General features: G+C 45.0%; 1 protein-coding gene across 1 annotated transcript in view; it reads left to right on the forward strand.

Annotated features, from left to right (window-relative positions):
* Window positions 1–21,150, forward strand: part of PLA1A (phospholipase A1 member A) — a 32,720-nt gene extending 11,570 nt beyond the window's left edge. The window contains 6 exon segments of the mRNA XM_060010708.1: window positions 1,970–2,087; window positions 11,291–11,458; window positions 12,840–12,929; window positions 16,399–16,507; window positions 19,905–20,069; window positions 20,747–21,150. Coding sequence (XP_059866691.1) covers window positions 1,970–2,087; window positions 11,291–11,458; window positions 12,840–12,929; window positions 16,399–16,507; window positions 19,905–20,069; window positions 20,747–20,831 — 735 coding nt within the window. The 3' untranslated portion in view covers window positions 20,832–21,150.
* Window positions 21,151–24,280: the final 3,130 nt, after the last annotated feature.

The following is a 24,280-nucleotide window of genomic DNA, read 5'->3' on the forward strand; positions in this document are numbered from 1 at the left end:
ATTCCACTCCTGGGGCAGGTACTCAGACCTATCAGGACTTCCCTCCTCCCCAGAGGATAAGGCCAGCCCTCAGTCTAGTGAAGAATGAGAATTGCCCTCTCCAGTAATGAGTGGCACAGTCAAGAACCCCCAGCTCTGAATCCATCGTGACCAAATTAAGCTCTTCTGACCAGCGGCCACTCCTCCTCATTTCTACTCGACGTCAAACACCCACAGAGTCTGGTGCCAGGCCCCATGCTCAGTGTGTTGGATACAAGAAGAAATTACATTTGTCTCTGACCAGAAGAGTTTGCAGTTCAACTGAGAGATGGCCATGTGTCATTCCATTTGGCTAGAAGCCTTCTTTTAGCATTCAAGACTCACGGATTCAGGATTCTGGAAGAAACTCATGCAATCATATTATTCAACCCTCTTTGCCACCTCCATTTCACAGATAGGAAACCAAAGCCCATAGCCCTCTGCTTAGCTATTAAGTTAATTAAACATGTCAATTAACAAGGTTAACGCCTTATATTCCTAAATTTGCTAAATAGGTGATTCATGGGTCCCTGATTACCTGTGCTAGGCCTCTCAGTCCCCTTCAAAGTTGGAGCCACTTCCTAATGTGATTTAAAAAAAAAGGCATTCCATTTGTTCAGTCGGTCTTTATGATCTATGTAGCAGGCACTGAGGATACTACAATGCACAAGGCACCAAATAAGATCCCTGCCCACATGGAACTTACAAGCTAGTCGGCAAGCATTCGTTCACTAATTTGTTCAATAAATAAGTATTTGGCACTAACGTGTGCCAGGTACTGTGCTGGTGTTGGGGATACAGCAGGAAAAAAGACGGGTAAAGGCCCTGCCGTGGTGGAGCTTACATACAAGCGAGGAGTCAAGATAATGGCCAAGGAGGTGATATTTGAGGTGAGACTTTTTGGATGAGAATGAGCCGGTACTGGAAAGAACGGGGAGAAGAACACTCTAGGGGGAGAGGACAGCCAAAATGAAAGCCTTGTGGGTGGGGACAGGCAGAAGAGCCACGTGGTTAGAGCGCAGTGAGTGATGTGCTGAGAAAAGGGAGCAGGACCAGGCTGGACATGGCGAGGAGTTTAAATTTTATTCTATGATCAGTGAGGAGAGGACGGCGATTTGGATTTCCTTAAAAGAATACTCTGGCTGCTGGGCAGAGAATGGACTGCCAGTGGGCAGTAAGGGAAGGCTCACTGGAGGGTGTTTGCAGTGCTGGCCTGGGTGAGGGGCACAATAGTGGCACGATCAAAGGTGGTGGCAGTAGAGATGGAGAGAAGTAGAAAGACTCAAAATATATTTTGGAGGTAGAGCTGACCCGACAGATGATGGGAGAGGATGAATTCTAGGTCATCACTTAACCCCTGGATAGATGACGTTAAGCAAGTAATACACGCTCAGTTGCTTACAGCTGTGATAGATAATATGAACAAGAAAATCAGGGTCTTTGGCAGCTGAATCTGACCAAGTCTGAGGGGTCAGATACAGTCACAACGATGAGATGCAGGCTACAGCCTCTCAAACTCATCTCTTTGTAGCCAGATTATATTTCTGCTCAGTCATGAAAGCACAAAAATATGTGGGAGACTGGAAATGTGGTCCCACACACACATATCTGAACTATCACTTGAAGCAAAATAGAAAGTATTCAACAAGGAAATTTACCGAACTTATTATAACATTTACTGATTCATAAAAACTTATATTAAGGGATATTTTTCTTGATTTTATTAGGCAAATATGAGTATCTTCTTATAAATGTATTCTTAGCTTCCTTTCAGCACGGCAAAACCTGTTTAGAAAACCATCTGAGGGCTAGTTCTGTAGTCTCCCAGCACTTAGGAATGAAGTGGGCACCCATTCAGCACAGAGAGGGGGTGGGCCCCCAAGGTCAGACCTCAGGCTCTGCTGCCGGTGGACCCTGCTATGGGACCTGGAAAATAGGCCCCTGCAGTAAGTGGGTAACGGGGTTCTGCCTCCTTGCAGATTTGGGTATTCGGATTCCTGTTGGACATGTGGACTACTACGTCAACGGAGGCCAAGACCAACCCGGCTGTCCCACCTCCATTTCTGCAGGTCAGAAAGCCAGAGAGAGTTGATGTATGGCTGCCCCAGAGACTGGAATTTACCAACAGGCTTCGTGTTGAGTCAGCCAGTGTATGGGCCATAGGGGGTCTTCCTTACAGTATCCTTTGCTGTGTCCCATCAAGCTTACTCAGCACTTATTAAATGGATGTCTTTGGAGCCCAGGTATTCTAGGGGAGGAGTGCCTGAAATTAAAAGCCTGCTCCATATTTAGGCTCCCTCCCCACTTCTTAGGCCCTGCTGTGATCCAACGTCACTCAAGCCAATAACTTCTCTTCTTCCTGGGCCCCACTTTGTGGCAGAGTCCACAGTAGCTACATCCTCTGCAGAACCTCGCTGTGGCAGAAACAGACTGATGTGCCCAAAGCTAGCTAGCTGAAGGATCAATTCAGTGCATGACCATTTCCCCAAACTAACTAAATTTAAGTTCTCTAAAATTGCTTTCAAGATAATCTTCTTGGATACATTCAGTGAATATGCATTTCTTCTCTTCTAAATGTATTCTTCTGGAATGTTCTTTTTGGAAATATTAATTGAATATATTCTTAGCATAATTTTAAATTTATCAAAAGCTAAGCGTTGGGGCTTCCCTGGTGGCACAGTGGTTGAGAGTCCGCCTGCCGATGCAGGGAACGTGGGTTCCTGCCCCGGTCCGGGAAGATCCCACATGCCGTGGAGCGGCTGGGTCCGTGAACCATGGCCACTGAGCCTGCGCGTCCGGAGCCTGTGCTCCGCTATGGGAGAGGCCACAGCAGTGAGAGGCCCGCGTACCGCAAAAAAAAAAAAAAAAAAAAAAAAAAAAAAAAAGCAGCTAAGCGTTAAGGATTGTGTAGTCTTCTTATATTCTTATGAATATAGCCAACCTATCAACATTTCATATGGGAATTTCATTTTGATTTTTGATTACTATGTTTTTAACCTTTTCCTGCTTTACCAAAATTTTAACATTTTAAGGATTCTTTTGACCACTGTGTTGAGTAACCACTAATCCAAACTTACCAACTTTACTGATTTTCCAAAAACATGTTTCTTTTAACAATTCATAGAATTTTTCAGCAATTCCGATCAGATGGGATGGTTTGATTTTAATGGCTTTTGAAAATTTCTTTGGCATTTTAATTGGCCACTTTTTTTTCTTCATAACACAATCTGAGAAGGGAAGACACAATCTGTGTCTCCCAGCTCCCTGTTATAGCTAGAAGGAGGTCGGCCATAGACAGTGTTCCAACTCTGGGGGAAAGGAAAGTCAGCAAGCAGCTCAGACTTGGTTCTGGTCCCAGAGAGGGGGTCCCAAGGTGAAAGAAGAGTCTGAAGACCCTAAACCCTGGAGTTATGGCTCATTATAGACCTCTTAGCCCCAGCAAATTCATTCAGTGTGAATTATTACAAATTTTAAAATAGTCAACAAAAGGGGGAAAGTGGGGGTGGGTGGTGGTGGTGGTGGTGTGATGAACTGGGAGACTGGGATTGACATATATACACTAATATGTATAAAATAGATAACTAATAAGAACCTGCTGTATAAAAATAAAATAAAATAAAATAGTCAACAACAACAATAACCAGAAAACCAAGTGTCTGTTATATTGGGACATTTGGCAAATTCAGTGTATCAGTCACTTGGTGAGGTGAACCTCAACACCCTGGCTTTCTTTTTTTTTTTTTTAGGTGGGTTCCAATTTTTATTATTGTTGTTAATAATAATACAATGAATGTGCTTACACACCAACCCTTCCCCTTTCTTTTTTTTTTAACATCTTTATTGGAGTATAATTGCTTTAAAACGTTGTGTTAGTTTCTGCTATATAACAAAGTGAATCACCTATATGTACACATATATCCCCATATCCCCTCCTTCTTCTTGCGTCTAACTCCCACACTCCCTATCCCACCCCTCTAGGTGGTCACAAAGCACCGAGCTGATCTCCCTGTGTGATGTAGCTGCTTCCCACTAGCTATCTATTTTACATTTGGTAGTGTATATATGTCCATGCCACTCTCTCACTTCGTCCAGGCTTACCCTTTCCCCTCCCTGTGTCCTTGAGTCCATTCTCTACGTCTGCGTCTTTATTCCTGTCCTGCCCTAGGTTCATTAGAACCTTTTTTTTTTTTTTAGAGTCCATATATATATGTTAGCATATGATATTTGTTTTTCTCTTTCTGACTTACTTCACTCTGTATGACAGACTCCAGGTCCATCCACCTCACTACAAATAACTCAATTTTTGTTTCTTTTAATGGCTGAGTAATATTCCATTGTATATATGTGCCACATCTTCTTTATCCATTCATCTGTCGATGGACAAGTAGGTTGCTTCCATGTCCTGGCTATTGTAAATAGAGCTGCAATGAACATTGTGGTACACGACTCTTTTTGAATTATGGTTTTCTCAGGGTATATGCCCAGTAGTGGATTCCTGGGTCATATGGTAGTTAAACTTTTAGTTTTTTAAGGAACCTCCATACTGTTCTCCACAGTGGCTGTATCAATTTACATTCCCACCAGAAGTGCAAGAGGGTTCTCTTTTCTCCACACCCTCTCCAGCATTTATTGTTTGTAGATTTTTTGATGATGGCCAGTCTGACCAGTGTGAGGTGATACCTCATTGTAGTTTTGATTGCATTTCTCTAATGATTAATGATGTTGCGCATCCTTTCATGTGTTTGTTGGCAATCTGTATATCTACTTTGGAGAAATATCTACTTAGGTCTTCTACCCATTTTTGGATTGGGTTGTTTGTTTTTTTGATATTGAGCTGCATGAGCTGCTTGTATATTTGGGAGATTAATCCTTTGTCAGTCGCTTTGTTTGCAAATATTTTCTCCCATTCTGAGGGTTCTCTTTTCGTCTTGTTTATGGTTTCCTTTGCTGTGCAAAAGCTTTTGTTTCATTAGGTCCCATTTGTTTATATTTCCATTTCTCTAGGAGATGGGTCAAAAAGGATCTTGCTGTGATTTTTGTCATAGAGTGTTCTGCCTATGTTTTCCCCAAAGTGTTTTATAGTGTCTGCCCTTATATTTAGGTCTTTAATCCATTTTGAGTTTATTTTTGTGTATGGTGTTCGGGAGTGTTCTAATTTCATTCTTTTACATGTAGGTGTCCAGTTTTCCCAACATCACTTATTGAAGAGGCTGTCTTTTCTCCATTGTATACTCTTGCCTCCTTTATCAAAAAAAGGTGACCATATGTGTGTGAGTTTATCTCTGGGCTTTCTATCCTGTACCATTGATCCATATTTCTGTTTTTGTACCACTACCATACTGTCTTGATTACTGTAGCTTTGTAGTATAGTCTGAAGTCAGGGAGCCTGATTCCTCCAGCTCTGTTTTTCTTTCTCAAGATTGCTTTGGCTATTTGGGGTCTTTTGTGTTTCCATACAAATTGTGAATTTTTTTGTTCTAGTTCTGTGTAAAATGCCATTGATAGTTTGATAGGGATTGCTTTGAATCTGTAGATTGCTTTGGGAAGTATAGTCATTTACACAATGGTGATTCTTCCAATCCAAGAACATGGTATGTCTCCCATCTGTTTGTATCATCTTTAATTTCTTTCATCAGTGTCTTATAGTTTTCTGCATACAGGTCTTTTGTCTCCTTAGGTAGGTTTATTCCTAGGTATTTTATTCTTTTTGTTGCAGTGGTAAATGGGAGTGTTTCCTTAAATTCTCTTTCAGATTTTTCATCATTAGTGTATAGGAATGCCAGAGATTTCTGTGCATTAATTTTGTATCCTGCTATTTTACCAAATTCATTGATTAGCTCTAGTAGTTTTCTGGTAGCATCTTTAGGGCTCTCTATGTATAGTATCATGTCATCTACAAATAGTGACAGTTTTATTTCTTCTTTTCCAATACGGATTCCTTTTATTTCTTTTTCTTCTCTTATTGCTGTGGCTAAAACTTCCAAAATTATGTTGAATAAGAGTGGTAAGAGTGGGCAAACTTGTCTTGTTCCTGATCTTAGTGTAAATGCTTTCAGCTTTTCACCATTGAGGACGATGTTGACTGTGGGTTTGTCATATATGGCCTTTATTATGTTGAGGAAATTTCCTTCTATGCCTACTTTCTGCAGGGTTTTTATCATAAATGGGTGTTGAGTTTTGTCAAAAGCTTTCTCTGCATCTATTGAGATGACCATATGGTTTTTCTCCTTCAATTTGTTAATATCGTGTATCACATTGGTTGATTTGCATATACTGAAGAATCCTTGCATTCCTGGGATAAATCCCACTTGATCATGGTGTATGATCCTTTTAATGTGCTGTTAGATTCTGTTTGCAAGTATTTCATTGAGGATTTTTGCATCTATGTTCATCAGTCATATTGGTCTGTAGTTTTCTTTTTTTGTGACATCTTTGTCTGGTTTAGGTATAAGGGTGATGGTGACCTTGTAGAATGAGTTTGGGAGTGTTCCTCCCTCTGCTATATTTTGGGAGAGTTTGAGAAGGATAGGTCTTAGTTCTTCTCTAAATGTTTGATAGAATTCACCTGTGAAGTTATCTGGTCCTGGGCTTTTGTTTGTTGGAAGATTTTTTATCACAGTTTCAATTTCAGTGCTTGTGATTGGTCTGTTTATACTTTTTCTAAGAATTTGTCCATTTCTTCCAGGTTGTCCATTTTATTGGCATAGCGTTGCGTGTAGTAATCCCTCATGATTCTTTGTATTTCTGCAGTGTCAGTTGTTACCTCTCCTATTTCATTTCTAATTCTGTTGATTTGAGTCTTGACCCTGTTTTTCTTGATGAATCTGGTTAATGGTTTATCAATTTTGTTTATCTTCTCAAAGAACCAGCTTTTAGTTTTATTGATCTTTGCCATTGTTTCCTTCATTTCTTTTTCATTTATTTCTGATCTGATCTTTATGATTTTTTTCCTTCTGCTAACTTTGGGGTTTTTTTGCTCTTCTTTCTCTAATTGCTTTAGGTGTAAGGTTAGGATGTTAATTTGAGATTTTTCTTGTTTCCTGAGGTAGGATTGTATTGCTATAAACTTCCCTCTTAGAACTGCTTTTGCTGCATCCCATAGGTTTTGGATCATCGTGCTTTCATTGTCATTCGTTTCTAGGTATTTTTTGATTTCCTCTTTGATTTATTCTGTGATCTCTTGGTTAGTCAGTAGCATATTGTTTAGCCTACATGTGTTTGTCTTTTTTACATTTTTTTCCCTGTAATTGATATCTGGTCTCATAACATTGTGATTGGAAAAGATACTTGATACAATTTCAATTTTCTTAAATTTACCAAGGCTTGATTTGTGACCCAAGATGTGATCTATCATGGAGAATGTTCCATGAGCACATGTGAAGAAAGTGTATTCTGTTGTATTTGGATGGAATATCCTATGAATATCAATTAAGTCCATCTTGTTTAATGTGTCATTTAAAGCTTGTGTTTCCTTATTTATTTTTATTTTGGATGATCTGTCCATTGGTGAAAGTGGGGTGTTAAAGTCCCCTACTACAATTGTGTTACTGTCTGTTTCCCCTTTTATGGCTGTTAGCATTTGCATTATGTATTGAGGTGCTCCTATGTTGGGTGCATAAATATTTACAATTGTTATATCTTCTTCTTGGATTGATCCCTTGATCATTATGTAGTGTCTTTCTTTGTCTTTTGTAATAGGCTTTATTTTAAAGTCTATTTTGTCTGATATGAGAATGGCTACTCCAGCTTTCTTTTGATTTCCATTTGCATGGAATATCTTTTTCCAACCCCTCACTTTCAGTCTGTATGTGTCTGTAGGTCTGAAGTGGGTCTCTTGTAGACAGCATATATACAGGTCTTGTTTTTGTATCCATTCAGCCAGTCTATGTCTTTTGGTTGGAGCAATTAATCCATTTACATTTAAGGTAATTATCGATACATATGTTCCCATTACCATTTTCTTCATTGCTTTGGGTTTGTTATTGTAGGTCTTTTCCTTCTCTTGTGTTTCCTACCTAGAGAAGTTCCTTTAGCATTTGTTGTAGAGCTGGTTTGGTGGTGCTGAATTCTCTTAACTTTTGTTTGTTTGTAAAGATTTTAATTCTCCATCAAATCTGAATGAGATCCTTGCTGGGTAGAGTAATCTTGGTTGTAGGTTTTTCCCTTTCATCACTTTAAATATGTCCTGCCACTCCCTTCTGACTTGCAGAATTTCTACTGACAGATCAGCTGTTAACCTTATGGGGATTCCCTTGTATGTTATTTGTTGCTTTTCCTTTGCTGCTTTTAATATTTTTTCTTTGTATTTAATTTTTGATAATTTGATTCGTATGTGTCTTGGTGTGTTTCTCCTTGGATTTATCCTGTATGGGACTCTCTGCACTTCCTGGACTTAACTATTTCCTTTCCCATATTAGGGAAGTTTTCAACTATAATCTCTTCATATATTTTCTCAGACCTTTTTTTTTTTTGTCTTCTGCTGGTACCCCTATAATTCGAATGTTGGCACATTTAATGTTGTCCCAGAGGTCTCTGAGACCGTCCTCAATTCTTTTCATTCTTTTTTCTTTATTCTGCTCTACAGTAGTTATTTCCACTATTTTATCTTCCAGGTCCCTTATCCGTTCTTCTGCCTCAGTTATTCTGCTATTGATTCCTTCTAGGGAATTTTAAATTTCATTTATTGTGTTGTTCATTATTGTTTGTTTGCTCTTTAGTTCTTCTTGTTCCTTGTTAAATGTTTCTTGTATTTTCTGCATTCTATTTCCAAGATATTGGATCATCTTTACTATCATTACTCTGAATTCTTTTTCAGGTAGACTGCCTGTTTCCTCTTCATTTGTTTGGTCTGGAGGGTTTTTACCTTGCTCCTTCATCTGCTGCATATACCTGTTTTCTCATTTTGTTTAACTTACTGTGTTTGGGGTCTCCTTTTTGCAGGCTGCAGGTACATAGTTCCTGTTGTTTTTGGTGTCTATGGTCAGTGGGTGAGGTTGGTCCAGTGGCTTGTGTAGGCTTCCTTGTGGACGGGATTGGTGCCTGTGTTCTGGTGAGTGGGGCTGGATCTTGTCTTTCTGGTGGGCAAGGCTGTGTACGGTGGTGTGTTTTGGGGTGTCTGTGAACTTAGTATGATTTTAGGCAGCCTCTCTGCTAATGGGTTGGGTTTTGTTCCTGTCTTGCTAGTTGTTTGGCATGGGGCGTCCAGCACTGGAGCTTGCTGGATGCCCTATGCTATGCCCAGCTCTGTTGGGTGGAACTGGGTCTTAGCATTGAGATGGAGATTTCTTGGAGAGTTCTCACCGATTGATATTACGTGGGGTCAGGAGGTCTCTGGTGGTCCAGTGTCCTGAACTCAGCTCTCCCGCCTCAGAGGCTCAGGCCTGACACCAGACCAGAGCACCAAGACCCTGTCAGCCACACACCTCAGAAGAAAAGGGAGAAAAAAAGAAAGAAAGAAATAATAATAAAATAAAAAAATATATTTTTAAAAAGTAATAATAAAATAATAATAAAAACAAGAGAGCAACAAAATCAATAAACAAATCCACCAATGATAACAAGTGCTAAAATCTATACTAAGATAAATATAAAAATCAGAAACAAATCAGTCACAGACAGCAAACCCCAAGTCTACAGTTGCTCCCAAAGTCCACCGCCTCAATTTTTTGTTGATTCGTTGTCTATTCAGGTATTCCACAGATGTAGGGAACCTCAAGTTGATTGTGGGGATTTAATCTTCTGCTGCTGAGGCTGCACAGAGAAATTTCCCTTTCTGTTTGCACAGCTCCTGGGGTTCAGCTTTGGTTTTGGCCCTGCATGTAGGTCGCCCTCAGGCATCTGTTCCCTGCCCAGACAGGAGGGGATGAAGCAGCGGCTGATTAGGGGGCTCTGGCTGTCTCATGCTGTGGGGAGGGAGGGGTACAGTAGTTATAATTGGAATGCAGGGTGAGCCTGTAGCAGCAGAGGCCAGTGTGACACTGCAACAGCCTGAGGTGCACCATGTGTTCTCCCAGGGAATTTGTCCCTGGATCACGGGACCCTGGCAGTGGCGGGCTGCACAGGCTCCCGGGAGGGGAGGTGTGGATAGTGACGTGTGCTTGCATACAGGCTTTTTGGTGGCGGCAGCAGCAGCCTTAGCGTCTCATGCCCGTCTCTGGGGTCTGTGCTGATAGCCGAGGCTCGCGCCCGTCTCTGGAGCTCGTTTAGGCGGTGCTCTGAATTCCCTCTCCTCGTGCACCCCGAAACAATGGTCTCTTGCCTCTTAGGCAGTTCCAGACTTCTTCCCGGACTCCCTCCCGGCTAGCTGTGGTGCACTAGCCCCTTCAGGCTGTGTTCACGCAGCCAACCCCAGTCCTCTCCCTGGGATCTGACCTAAGCCTGAGCCTCAGCTCCCAGCCCTGACCCGTCCTGGCGGGTGAGCAGACAAGCCTCTCGGGCTGGTGAGTGCTGGTCAGCACCGATCCTCTGTGCAGGAATCTCTCCACTCTTCCCTCTGCACCCCTGTGGCTGTGCTCTCCTCTGTGGCTCCAAAGCTTCCCCTCCCACCACCCTCTGTCTCCTCCAGTGAAGGGGCTTCCTAGTGTGTGGAAACCTTTCCTCCTTCACAGATCCATTCCCAAGGGGCAGGTCCTATCCCTATTCTTTTGTCTCTGTTTTTTCTGTTTTCTTTTGCCCTACCCAGGTACGTGGGGAGTTTCTTGCCTTTTGGGAAGTCTGAGGTCTTCTGCCAGTGTTCAGTAGGTGTTCTACAGGAGTTGTTCCACATGTAGATGTATTTTTGATGTATTTGTGGGGGGGAAGTTGATCTCCGTGTCTTACTCTGCCATCTTGAAGGTCTAACGCATTGGCTTTCATTGATGGACTGTGAACTGCCGGGGACTCCCTTGATTGTCTTGTTGCTGGGTTGTATATAATGAGGTTGTAAAAAATTGGTTGTGTGGGTGATGCTGAAGAAGGTAAAAATGTGCAGACAGATATCCGTTTTGAGAGGGAGGGTTGGGATCGCCAGCTCTCTGTATGTTCCCATTTTCTTAAAGAGAGTTTTTATGATCGTGGAAGAATGGGTGTGTATGTAAACAATTTTCTTGGTAAATTAACTAAGTTACCCAGGAAAGTTAAAAAGAAAAGTGAGAGTGTAGTAACCATGTTCATTAATATTTTTAAAATGTGGCTCCAGGGACATCCCACGTATTTATAGCCTGTAAGTAGCATGGAGGGAGTTTCCATTTGTCTTGAACTGAAACCTTCGTTGTGTTCTTTTTGCCCTGTTCAGGCTACAGTTATCTGATCTGTGATCACATGAGGGCTGTGCACATCTACATCAGTGCCCTGGAGAATTCCTGTCCATTGATGGCCTTTCCTTGTACCAGCTACAAGGTCTTCCTTGCTGGACACTGTCTGGATTGTTTCAACCCTTTTCTGCTTTCCTGTCCAAGGATCGGTAAACGCTACCCCTTTGGCTTCCTTTGACAGTTTGGGGAAAGTTCAAATCTTGTCACCTCTTTAAGTCCTGATCTCCTATGGTCAAGAGGTCTACCCGAGCAGGGTAAAGAAAACTTAAGCAATGAGTCGTTCAGCCTGTCCTCACCTGGAAGGTGGTGTTTAGCTCTCTGCGTCCCACCCCTCACCCTCTATACCACTGCCTGATGCCATACTGGCTCTGCACACAACCCCCCCCCCACACACACACAGGCACTGGCAGGTAAGTCCAGCCTCAGGATGCTCTCCAGAAGCACTGGTATAGTCCAGATTGTCTGTACCCACTCTCAGACCCGATGCTCACCATAGGTCTTCCTCGCTAGGCCAGCCATTCTCCAATTCCTGATAGGCTGTAAATCCCCAAGGCTGGCACACTGTGCCCACCTTAGAGGTGTGAGACCTCATGCCGGCTGGAGGGGTTCCTAACTGCCGAGTGGCCTGGGCACACTCGTGGATGATCCAGGCCAGTCTGGAGAGAAGGGCTCAGGAAGGCTGAGGCTCCAGCCTCAACTCACCCTGTGCAGATCATGGCTGTGAAAATCCTGGGGTCATCCAGTGTGGAGGGCTCCAGGAAAACACCTGGGTAGTGTAAATGGGTCTTCCCCCTCCCTCACTCTCCCACTTCCCACTCCTGGCTGCCACTCAGAACCGCAGCAGCCTGCCATTGCTTATAGAAATGAAATTAATATCAGCTTGACAAAATGTTAAAGCAGGGGTGGTTTCCCATAATAAAGCGAATCAATATTACTTCCTACTCATCGGGCATATGTCACTGTTTCCCACAGATGTGATGGACCAGACGGTTTAACAACCACTTCACACTGCCCCGCCTCATCTCTCACTAGCCTTTCCCTTTTTTCCAAACACCACAGGGATGCTAACTCCTTATACCGCCAAGAGTATTTCATGTTTCCTCACCCTGTGTCCCTTTGCCCAGACTGTACTTTCTGCCTGGAATGCCCTTCTCTGACTTGCCAACCACTATTCTTCAGCTCAAGCACCTCCCTGTGCTCCAGTGCACAGGATACAAACGCCACTAAAACAACTGTCATATAGATTGTTTTGCAAGTTGAAGACATCATTTCAAATTTCTTATAAATACTCCCTGGGAATGGGCCAGACAATCTGCAGAATGTATTTGTTGTCTACCTGTATGTTTATTCCCATGTGGATGGGGTCACTTGTATCCCAGGACTCACCGCAGGGCACGGCGCATCATGAGTATACAGTGGAGTTGTCTGTGGAATAAATGGGTGCATGAATTAATCGATACATGGCTGGGTGCCGTGGAACCCTGAAATGGCCTCCTCAGGGCTCTGCTGTCTTTGCTTCTCTATCTCTAGGACTGGTGGAACAAGGTGGTGTTAAGATAGAGCCACTTCCCAAGGAAGTGAAGGTCTACCTCCTGACCACTTCCACGGCTCCATATTGCGGTGAGTGCGGGCAAATGAGCTGCTCAGCTCTGCCAGTGTGCTGTCCAGCTGAGTCCAGGGCTCTGTCTTGGGCTGTGTCCAGCCCAGCATGGTAGCTGAAGTGGGAGGTGAAGACCTGGGGCAAAAATGTCATGGGAAGGGAGAGGTGGGGGACAGCAGCTACTGGTCTTAGATAGAACCAAAACTTTTCAGAGCTAGCCCAAACCACTGCTCTGTGGATGAAAACTTGGCGGCATCTTACCTTACTGTCGGTACACTGGTCTTCATTCCTCCCCACCCCACCATGGAAACCTGCCTTCCAGTGTAGTTTCTCTCTGGAGTGGTATTTGGGAGTACCTTTTGGATTTCTCCTTCCTGCATGCATTTCCCCCTCCTTATTGCCCATCCTATGTGTCTCCCACTCTGGCAGCCCTCCTAGGTCGGGGTCCACGAGGAATACTGAACCTTCATATACATATTCCAGCTGTTTACTATGGCTCCTAACCACTGCATTTCATTGAAGCTAAGATGCCAGCGATTGTGAGAGATGTTTAATGTGAGAGAAATGGGCTTCTTAGTATCTATGACATACATTACAGGCTGAACCATCCTCCTTCCCTATGCTATTTGCATCTTAACTAGGTTGACTATACTTCCTGATTTTGTTATCCTGTTATCCTGGTTCATTGTGTGTTCAGAATAGAAGTATGCTGGTTTGGAGGGGACATTATATGATCACCTAATTCTAAATGATTTTCTGATCAGCTGGTGTCTGGTTGGTTGGTGGAGGGGTCTTTGTGGCTATACCTTCCTGGTACTAGAGGGCCTGGTGAAGTGTGAGACAGAGCTCGAAGCTCAGGCTCTGTGGTCACCCAGACCTGGATCTGAATCTCGGCTTCTCCATTTACCAGCTGTGTCATCAGGAACAAGTTTTTTTTAACCTTTCTGAACCTCTATAGACTTATGTGGAAAATGGGAAAAATAACAGTACCTATTTCAAAGAATCAATTGTGAGGATAAAATAAAATACATAGTACACAATCACCAGCACAGTGACTGGAACTCAGTAAGTAATAACTCCCTTCCCTCTGTCAATGGGAGAATTTGGGAGATGAGGTGGGGGTGTTTCTAACTTCATGCCAGAGAGAATACGTGGCTACTTCTTAGGAATAAAGTGGGTTACAAGAGTCACCTGTGGGCTTTCCACATGTATCAGCTCATCTGAGAACCCAGCCCCGAGCGGTGATGTGCCCAAGGCTGCGTGGGTGGGTGAAGAGGTCAGCATTCAACTCCAGGTCTTCTGACTCCAAAACCTTTACCTTTTCCAGGTCATCATCTGCCTCCATACTTGTGTCTCTGTCCCCTCTTCCAAGAACCTGTTCTTTTCAGCTGTATTTCTCAGTTAGGTCAGCCTGAGGGAGGACTTTGTCCGGGTCGGAGGTGGGGCTGCAGGAACCAGACATCCCGTTTCTACTTCCAGCTCCAGGGCAGCTTCGCGACAGCTCCTCTCTGTCCGCATAGCCAGGGGGCCTGAGGAACACCTGGAAGTTAAAGGCATTTTTAGGTCCCTGCTAAGGGTGATTCACCAGGCCATACATTTTCTGACTGTTTCATTTTTGTTGTGAGACTCCCTCCCCATTCCCCCAGAAGTATGGCTGTGTCTGTTCAAAAACCTCAGCGGACCTGCCTCTTCTGAGCCTTCCATTCTGAGCATCAGAGCTGGACCCATCCTCTCCTGGGGGTGGGAGGTACGGGGCACCCACCGGGTAGCCCACCTGGCAGCTCCCGCTCTCACCCACTCCCAAGCCATCATGGCACTGAGCTCCCATCACCCAGCACTCTTGGCCTGCAGTCACCGTTGGCCTCTGCCAGGCAGGCACCAGAATGGACAGAGAATCTTCTCCAAAAAATCATTTTTCTCACAATATTACTTTTCTCTTGTAGAGCAATGTTTCACCCGAAATGTTTTCTCCCCATCACCTCATTTAATCCTCATCATGTTCTGTGAGGTGATGTTGAGGGTTATTGATTATAGATGAAGGAACTGAGGCACAGAGAGGTTCAGTGACTTAGGCAAGGCGATACAACTAGTAAGCAGCAGGCCTGGCCTTGGACCCATTTCCCCTGGCAAACCATCCAGGGCTCATGGGCTGTTTCCCATGTCATGTCCCCAAGCAGGTCGGATTTCACTACCAGCTCCTACCCACCAAATGTTAGCAGACCTGGCCCTCCTAGGGCTTTCAGGGTAATCAGAGAAGAGAGAAGCAGAACCTCAGGAAACTTTCTTAATCAGTGATACATGCTGATAAAGGAAGAAGCGATATAATATATCAAACTCAGCCCAGAGAATTAAATTCCTAAAGCTATGTAAGTTAGCCGTTTTTCCACATTGCAAATATCCACTCCAGTTCAGCCCTTGTCCATCAACATAACAATCTGCATCCATAATAAACAACTGAGAAAGAGAGACAGAAGGGACGTGGCATCTGACGTTTCGCTCTGTGGAGTGGGGAGCACGTAGCGCTCCCTTGTCTTCTTGTGGGTTCTTGGCAGTGAGTCCTGTTACTAACTCCATGAGCCCCGATGGACCACATCACTCCTCCAACTTAGAGCTGACTCTCCTTAAATTCACTTAGTCCCTCCTCCCAATGTTCACCCATAAAACATGACAAACGAAAAAGTACAGGTAGGGCAGAGCTCTAGCTATGTCCCAACCACCAAAGGAGTCTGTGAAAATGTTCGGAGACCGAAGTCACTGCATGGTGCCACCAGATGGGCTTACCCCTTAGTGAGGAAAGGATGGGGTGCTGGGGAAGCTGTAACCCTTCTTAACCTCTCTTGCCAAAGGGGCAGCAGGTCTGGGGACATCACCGTGAACCAGGCTGCTCAGCCAGTCTGTGTCGAAAATACCGGCTTTGAGAGCCTCGGTGTCTGTGCTGCCCAAGCAGGTGGAGATGCCACACAGGCACCCAGCCACCACAGGGAGGGCAGTAGTCATCTCCTGCACACATGGTGGGTTCCCTGACACAGGGGGTATGCTAAGGGGGGGAGGGGCGTTGCTCTATTTTATGAGTTAATTGTTTAGTATAAGATAGACCCTTTTTGGTTCTTTCAAAATCACACCATCAGGATAATGTCACTCGTTGGTAACAAAGAGTGCCACAGTGCCAAAGAGTGGCACATTCTAGGATTACAAGTAATAATAAAAACTCTCGTGTATTGAATGATTCCTAGGCACAGGCACTGTCTAAGGACTTTATATGCATTAACGCATTTAATTCTCATTCAGACCTGTGGGGTATGTAATTTATTATCCCAATTTACACTAGAGGAAGCTGAGAACCTGCGGCAACAGGTAATCTGCTCCAGGTCGCACAGCTGCTAAGAGCGAGAGCGAGATTTCCCAACTGCCCTGCTGCTCTCTGGGACATTTTGTGCATTGCACCCACTGACCTCTGGCCCAGTTATCTGCTCTGCTTTGGTTTCCTAGTGCATCACAGCCTTGTGGAGTTTTACTTGCTGAAGCTGAGAAACCAGGACACCTGCATCACGGTCACCTTCCTTAGCAGCAGTGTCACCTCCTCGGTCACGATCACCATGTACGTAAGTGTCCCACATGGCTGGCTTCTCTCCTTCCATTTACATACATGCACATATATGCCAGGACAGGCACTGCGTGATCACTGATGGGTGGGTGGAGCCAGCTGAGCTGGGGAGGGGGGTGAGGGTGGCATCTGCCACAGATGGACCCACAGATACAGGCTGGGCAACTGTTCCAGGTTCAGGATCAGTACTGGGTCCAAGTATAGTGTATTCAGACAATAGCAGACAAGCAGGCAGACAGCAGTAATGGAACGTCCCAACAGGTGGGGAGAGTTTGGGGATTGGGTCCCTGATAGGAAACAGCATCAGGAATCCAGGCAGGGGTCATTAGGGATGTCAGCAAGTAGGAAGGCCTCAGCCATTGGCCCAGGGAGGGCTGGCCAGAGCCTGGGAAGCACCTACTCCTGGGCGGAGGGATGGGAGGAGAGGGGGGCAGTACTAGATGGGTTTCTAGAACAGACTCTCAGGCAGAGGGTCAGTTAGCAAATGAGTGCAAGGTGAGGACCAGCAGGGTTGATGCTGAGTGGTGCCAATCCCTAGAACTGGGGCTGATTTCCTTTCTTTGTTGGGTCACACTTGGGCCTCGCAGCTGGTGAGACCAGGCTTGAGGTAAGCAGGCAGAGAGCCTCAACTGCAGGGAGCCGCAAGCCTGGCAGGGGACAGGAACTCAGCAGCAGTGGTGCATGTTTCTTTAAAAAGTCATTGGGGGCTTCCCTGGTGGCGCGGTGGTTGAGAGTCCGCCTGCTGATGCAGGGGGCACGGGTTCGTGCCCTGGTCCGGGAAGATCCCACATGCCGCGGAGCGGCTGGGCCCGTGAGCCATGGCCGCTGAGCCTGCGTGTCCGGAGCCTGTGCTCCGCTATGGGAGAGGCCACAGCAGTGAGAGAGCAGTACTGCAAAAAAAAAAAAAAAAAAGTCATTGGTTAGTTACTCACAAGCCAGCAGGAGACAGACTAATCAGATAAATCACTGTCTCAGTCAGGGCTCAGCCTGGAAACCAGAGCCCAAGCCAGGCAGTCCCATAGAAGGAAATTAACACAAAGAGCTAATTACAAAAGTGTGGGGAGAACTGAAAACCCGAAAGGAGGATGGGGAGGCAATGCAGAGATCAGCAAAAGGAGTCACTCCACCCCAGAGCTCGAGGGACAAAGCCAGGTGGTGTTGGTAGAACAAGGAATGGGATGGGCGGTGCAGGGTGGGAATGATTGGCAGGAGTGGGAAGCAGGGAGGAAATGCAGCTCCTCCAAATCACTGCCTGAAGCAGCGTCCCGCCTGTGCAGGGGAGCCTGAGAAGTGTGGTTTGCAGGGGGATAGATGGAGCACAAACAGGGACGTGACCAGTGCCCATACACAGAAATGCACAATTGTCAGCAGTGGCAGGGGCTACGAGAACAAATAAGATAGAGCCTGACCAAGTGTGAAGAAACAATGTTTGAGTTGAGATCTGAAGGATTTGGAGGATCCTTCCCCCCAGACCAGGGGTTAGTGAGATATGACATGGGGAGCAGACAGCAGTGGGACCAGGCATGGGGAGAGGAGGCTGGAGGGGCAAGTCAGGGTCAGACCATGCCACGCCTGGAAGGACAGGGTAGGGATTTGGGGTTTTATCCTGAAAGCAGTTTGGAGAGCTGCTGGGAATTTTAAACAAGAGAGTGATGGGATCAGATTTGGGTTTGGAAACATTTCTCAGGCTGCAGTGATGGATATTAACTGCTGTCAGGGAAAGACAAGTTTCTGCTGGGAGGAGCTCCCGTCTGGGCTCCCAGACACTCTCCCACCAGGCAGTGCTCCAACTCACCCAGGCCGCACAGCACAGGACAGCAGGCAGTCAGGACACCCACACAGATCTTGGGGTGCCCACGTGAGCCTTGCAGATTATAGCTGAGTAATTTTCATTAGATCAGTTCAAGGTCACGTTACTTCTGCAAAGGTGTTTTTATCACCTTTCCAGCCCACTGGTAGATGAGCCGACACTGGCAGGAATCATGACAATGACACACAACTCTGGCTGCTTGTTAGAACCACCTGGAGAACTTTAAAGAATACTGACAGCAAGCCCCACTCCAGACCAGTAGCAGTAGAATCTCCAGGTATGGCTTCAACCACTACACTGTTAGAAGCTCCCTGAGTGATCGGAATGGACATCCACAGATTCCTTCTTTTTTCTCCCCAAAGAGATTTGCATTATTGTTTTGAAGAAGGCTATCAGAACATGATTATCTTCAATTCCTTGGTTCTTGTTTCCTCTTGCAGAACAGAAATTTAAAAGAAGGGAAGGGGTTTATGTGTGGTCTTTCCCCTACTTTCTATAACTTTGTGAAACCCCAAGATTTCTTTCCAATTAGAAAATTTACCTGGGCCAAGTCCCCAGGCCACTCACTCACAGTGTCCTTTGTAGCCCTTCTAGTTTGCAAGCTCTCCATCCAAGCAGACTCTTAAAGTGAATAATCTTCTTATTTTTTCCTCTGAAATACTTCAAAACACTTTTGAAATCTAAAAAAAAAAAAAAAAAAAAAAAAAAAATAAGAAAGAGAGAGAGAGAAGGGAAGAAAACGGGACAGCTTTTAAACAAAGTTTTACCAAATCTTCCTCAAAAGGACAAAACAAACTATATGACTAATCCTGGGTTAGAAAGTACACAAAGAAGACATTTCATCAGTATGAAGAGGCCAGAAAGGAAAGGGAAACCATGCTCACTTTAGACAACACCCAGTGCCACCGCGGAGGGGAAAGCAGCGCCTTCCGGGCTCTCCCTCTTTCTCACAGTCCCTCTTTCTGAGCCCAGAGGGGACTGGAACAGGCCAGAGCAGGGCACAGGGGGCAGGGCATGGGGGGGTGGCTGGGGCTTAGACCTAGGGCTGTGTGACTCCAAAGCCACAGCTGGGAGGAGACCACACCTGGACTCCACCGCAGCTCTGTCTGGCTTCGAGGCCCGTTGTTTGTTTGTTCATTTGTTTCCATCTACACTTTCATACTCAGTCTAAAATAGAGTAGTCCTCACACAAACTTCTTGGAACTGAACATCCTGGAAGAGGCCTCCACTTCCAGGTAGATGGACCTGAGACTGAAGATATTCACTAATCAGAATTCAGATCTTCCCTAACCTGAATTCAGTTCTTCACTAACTAGGACCCTTTCCCAGATGTGAAAATCCAAGGGCTACTATTTCGCTGCAGGGTCCACTTATTCACTTTCAAAAAGCAACACCTATTTTCTGCATCACATTCAAAGCTGTGAGGGTGTGGGCCGAGGGGCTGGTGAGGGTGATGCAGAGGACCGTGGAGCCCACCTTCCAGGAACTAACTCACCGGGCTACCCGCGGAGCCCCTAGGAGCCAAGGGGAGGCAAAGGCCAAACGTGTGCGGCAGTAAGTTACTTTGCCTTTCCCTTACAGACCTAGACAGCAACGCCACGGGAAAGGAATCATAGCTCACCCCAGCCCTCAGTGCCAGATAAACCAGGTGAAACTCAAGTTTCAGCCTTCCAACCGAGTTTGGAAAAAAGACCGGACTATCGTTATCGGGATGTTCTGCACTGCTCCTTTGCCCGTCCATGACAAGTAAGCCCCGTATCTACCCCGCCCCAGACACACCCACAAGGATCAATCCTGACCTTAGATGTGACACTTGTTGAGGTGCAATCTCATCACGGGTATGAGCTTCCTTGATGCGGAGGTGACAGAAGACCCAGGGTTTTCCTGAACCTCCTGCAGGGCCATCTTGGGTTGGGATGCTAAGAAGACAAAGAGGTTGGACTTTAATTCCCCATCCCCACTTTAATATAAGAAACTCCATTTTATCTGAAATATATAGATTAAATATGTATAGATAATTATAACATACAATATATATAGAATATATATTTATATATATACATATATGTTTTATTACCTGCTATACTTAGTTTCTCTGTAAGATTTTATTGGAACAAACATTGCTCATTGCATATTTCCTCTTCTTTAGCCTCCACTGGTCACAGTCATGGGTGTGGATCCAGAATCCCTGTCCCCTTTACCCCACCTCTAGTAGGCATTTAGAGTATTAGTCTTACCACACCTGGCCCTCGGAGGACAGGAGTGGGCTCCTGGTAATCCAAGAGTAATCATCCCATAGACGATTGTAGAATTCTTTCACCTGACATCACGGAAACACAGGCGCGCGCAACTCTGAGCCCTCTCTCCCGACCAATCAGGAACCTGCCCTGAGGACACACCTTCTTGTTGCTCTTCTCTTGCAGTAGAAGGACCATCTGCTTACCTGAGCCAGTGAACTTACAAGCAAGTGAGACTGTTTCTCATGACCTGAAAATAACCTGTATATAGTTATACAAGGGCAGGATACATCTCCCTGGATTGGGGGTGGCGGTTCAACTTATTCTAAGCCATTACTACTAAGAAAGAACACAAAAGTCTTGGTTATTTTCCACATAATTAGCTACCTTAGAGAGAAGAGAGAGCTCATTTTACAGAGCTTTATCTCCATTGTGAATTTAAAGAAGCTTACAGAGATACCATTTCAACTTTCCTATTCATACTTAACTGCAATTGCCCCATATCCTTGGACATCTGTACCTAGGATTCAACAGAAACATATACAGGAAAAAGGCTCTTTTTTTTTTTTCAAATAAAACTCCATGGAATATCTGAATCGTTTGTTTTATTGGTATGGAATTATGTTATGTACAGAAAAGGTGATTTACAGTCTGTGGGATTGGAGAAAACAGTAGATGCTGAATTCTCTATATTAAAATAGCAATTGTGGGACTTTCCTGGTGGACCAGGGGTTAAGAATCTGCCTTCCAATGCAGGGGATGTGGGTTCGATCCCTCATTAGGGAACTAAGATCCCACATGCCGCAGGGCAACTAAGCCCCGCGCACCGCAACTAAGAGCCAAGGCAGCCAAACAAATAAATAAATGTTTTTTAAAAAATAGCAATTGGAAAGAAGTGCTTGGTATAAGAGAGGGGGTGGAGGGTGGGGAGGAAGATGGTACCACTCACCATCCCTTACCATTGCCTTCTCTGGGTAACTGGAAGGTTTGGGGGATCAGAGAGATCTTTTGGGAATATAGGTGGATTTTCTTTGGGTCAGTGTTTCCCAAACTTTGATCTTTATAAATAACCTTGTATCAAGCCACAGTCCAACAAGAAACAGATGGTGTGCCCAAATTGTGTAATTTGAGAATTTAATAAAAGAACTATTTATAAAGGTGTTCATAGGAAGTGAGGAAACCACAAGGGACAGTGCAGTTCCCTGGGACTGGGGCCAGTGGGAGCTACTACTGTCTTATGTCTGAAGAGGCCAGAGGAAGGAGCACCAGGGTCTGGAGACAGAGAGGTCTGCGGGACCTTTGGTCAAGGAACAGTCATCGGGCAGCAATCCTGCAGGGAGAGAACCAGGGGAAAAGATTCTCCACCCTCACTCTTCTTTCCTCCCCCATTCTGCTGGTGCTCCCACTGAGTGATTGCAACTAGAAGCCAGAAGACAAGAGGCACGTTGATGTGGCCCTGGGGTATAGAGCAGGGCAGAAAAGGGTGAGAATGGCTGCGATGGCCGTGGGAACAGACAGAGAGACATGACACATACCTTCACTGCTTTCTCCATAGCTAGGTATTCCTGGATTCCTCTATACTTAATGATTTTGTTTAACTCTTAAAAACCATTTTAACCATTTTTAAGTGTATAATTCAGTAGTATTCACTACATTCACATTGTTGTGCAGCCATTACCACTATCCGTCTCCAGAACTTTTTCATCATCCCGAACTGAAACTCTGTCCCCATTAAACAATAACTCCCACGGCCCCTCCCCCCAGCCCCTGGTGACCACCATCCTAATTTCTGTCTCTATGAATTCTACTCTTCTAGAGCACCTGATACAACCATACAGTATTTACTTTCGTATCTGGCTTGTTTTACTTAACATAATGTTTTCAAGGTTCATCCATGTTGCAGCATGTGTCAGAATTCCCTTCCTTTTTAAAGGTGAATAATGTTCCATTGTGTGTATAAACCACATTTTGCTTATTGATTCATCCATCAGCGGACACTTGGATTGCTTCCACCTTTGGGCTATCGTGAATAATGCTGCTATGAACACGGGGATACATACAATGCTTGAGACTTTTTTAAAAAAACCTAAGTAAACGGGCTTTGAAAGGAAACTGCTGACTTGCCGATTCACTCTCCACAGTAAAGGCTGGGTGAATGATGCAAGCAACAGGCTGCAACTGCTCCATCTGGTCCAAGTCACCTAGGTCACCAGGAGAGAGAGGGAGCCTTTGTCCGAAGGACAGGTGATGCATTGTGAAGGCTCACAGACACACTTTGTTTTCTGCACCGTCCATCCCAGTCAGTAGGAGAACAACGTGTTTGGAGAACCTTCTTCAATATGCAGGATTGGAGTTCTTTCTTTTTTTCTAAAACCCAAACCCCTCCTTTTTTTGGCGGTACGCGGGCCTCTCACTGCTGTGGCCTCTCCCGTTGTGGAGCACAGGCTCCGGACGCACAGGCTCAGCGGCCATGGCTCACGGGCCCAGCCGCTCCGCGGCATGTGGGATCTTCCCGGACCGGGGCACGAACCCGTGTCCCCTGCATCAGCAGGCGGACTCTCAACTACTGTACCACCAGGGAAGTCCCCCTCTTTTGTTTTATCCCTCCCTTTACTCCACCCAGGTTCCCAGCAAGAACCTCCCTAGAGACAGACCTACCCTGGGCTGTATGAGGCTGTACTTCCTGTTCTCTTACTTTAAGTCACTGTTAGACTCCCTCACATTTTATGTTGCTCCCCATCAGAAACTTCAGATCATTACCTTAAATGGAAAACCAGTGTTCCTTATCATAAATTAATCCTAAAAATAAATACAATGAGAGCATAACAAGGTTTAAAATTCCAGCTAGATACCATGGCTTGCTGCAAGCTCTATGCCCCAGGCCTGTTTTTTCCTTATTAAAAAGAAAAGATTAACAGGTATAAGGGAGATGTCAAAAACTTATCAACACCAAACAGAGACTTTCTTCTATATATGTAATCAGTGGACTGAAAGAAATTTAGAGTCGGACTAGCAATTTCACCGAGATTTGATGTTATTTAATGCTGGGTCTATGTGCTACCTTAAACCGTCTCGCCCACACTCTAGAAAACCTGGCTTTACGTAGGTGGAATGTGTGTGGGGTTAGGAAAAAGGGAGCGGTAACAGAACTTGCTTGATGGCAGGGCAAAGGCAGAGCATGGGTTTTCCCTCCACACCATTGTCGCTCCCAACCCCTGCCGAGAAGTTTCTTGAACAGAGACTACCACGCAAGTAATTCAAGAGTCAACCCCTGCCCTTACATGGCACTATACACATTAATTCCAGAGGCTTCCTCTCTCTGGTCACTCTGCTCTGAGTTTGTTCAGTTTGTACTGCAGTCCCAGGACTAGGCTCCATATACCAGGCCTTCTCCCCCAGTGTACACCAGAGGCACACGTTCATTTGGTCTTTGTTGTAATCCTCCATTGCTTCACCCAAGAGTCGCTTTAGGGTTACCCACAATACTTCAGCTTTTAAAGGTCTGTATTCTTATGGATCCAGCTTGCTTGCTTTCTTGTGGAGTTGACTTTTTGAACCTGAATGAACTTTTCATGTAACCCAGTTCCTTTACATATTATTATTGTAGTTTCTCCAACCTGTCGGGAATTTTCCACATCCTAATCTTATCCTTAAGAATACTTAGCTCTCCCTCCAAGCTTTATGTCATTTATATCTATATCTATATGCAGATATATGACA

The sequence above is a fragment of the Delphinus delphis genome, chromosome 4, assembly GCF_949987515.2.
Source record: "Delphinus delphis chromosome 4, mDelDel1.2, whole genome shotgun sequence".
Classification (NCBI taxonomy): Eukaryota; Metazoa; Chordata; class Mammalia; order Artiodactyla; family Delphinidae; genus Delphinus; species Delphinus delphis.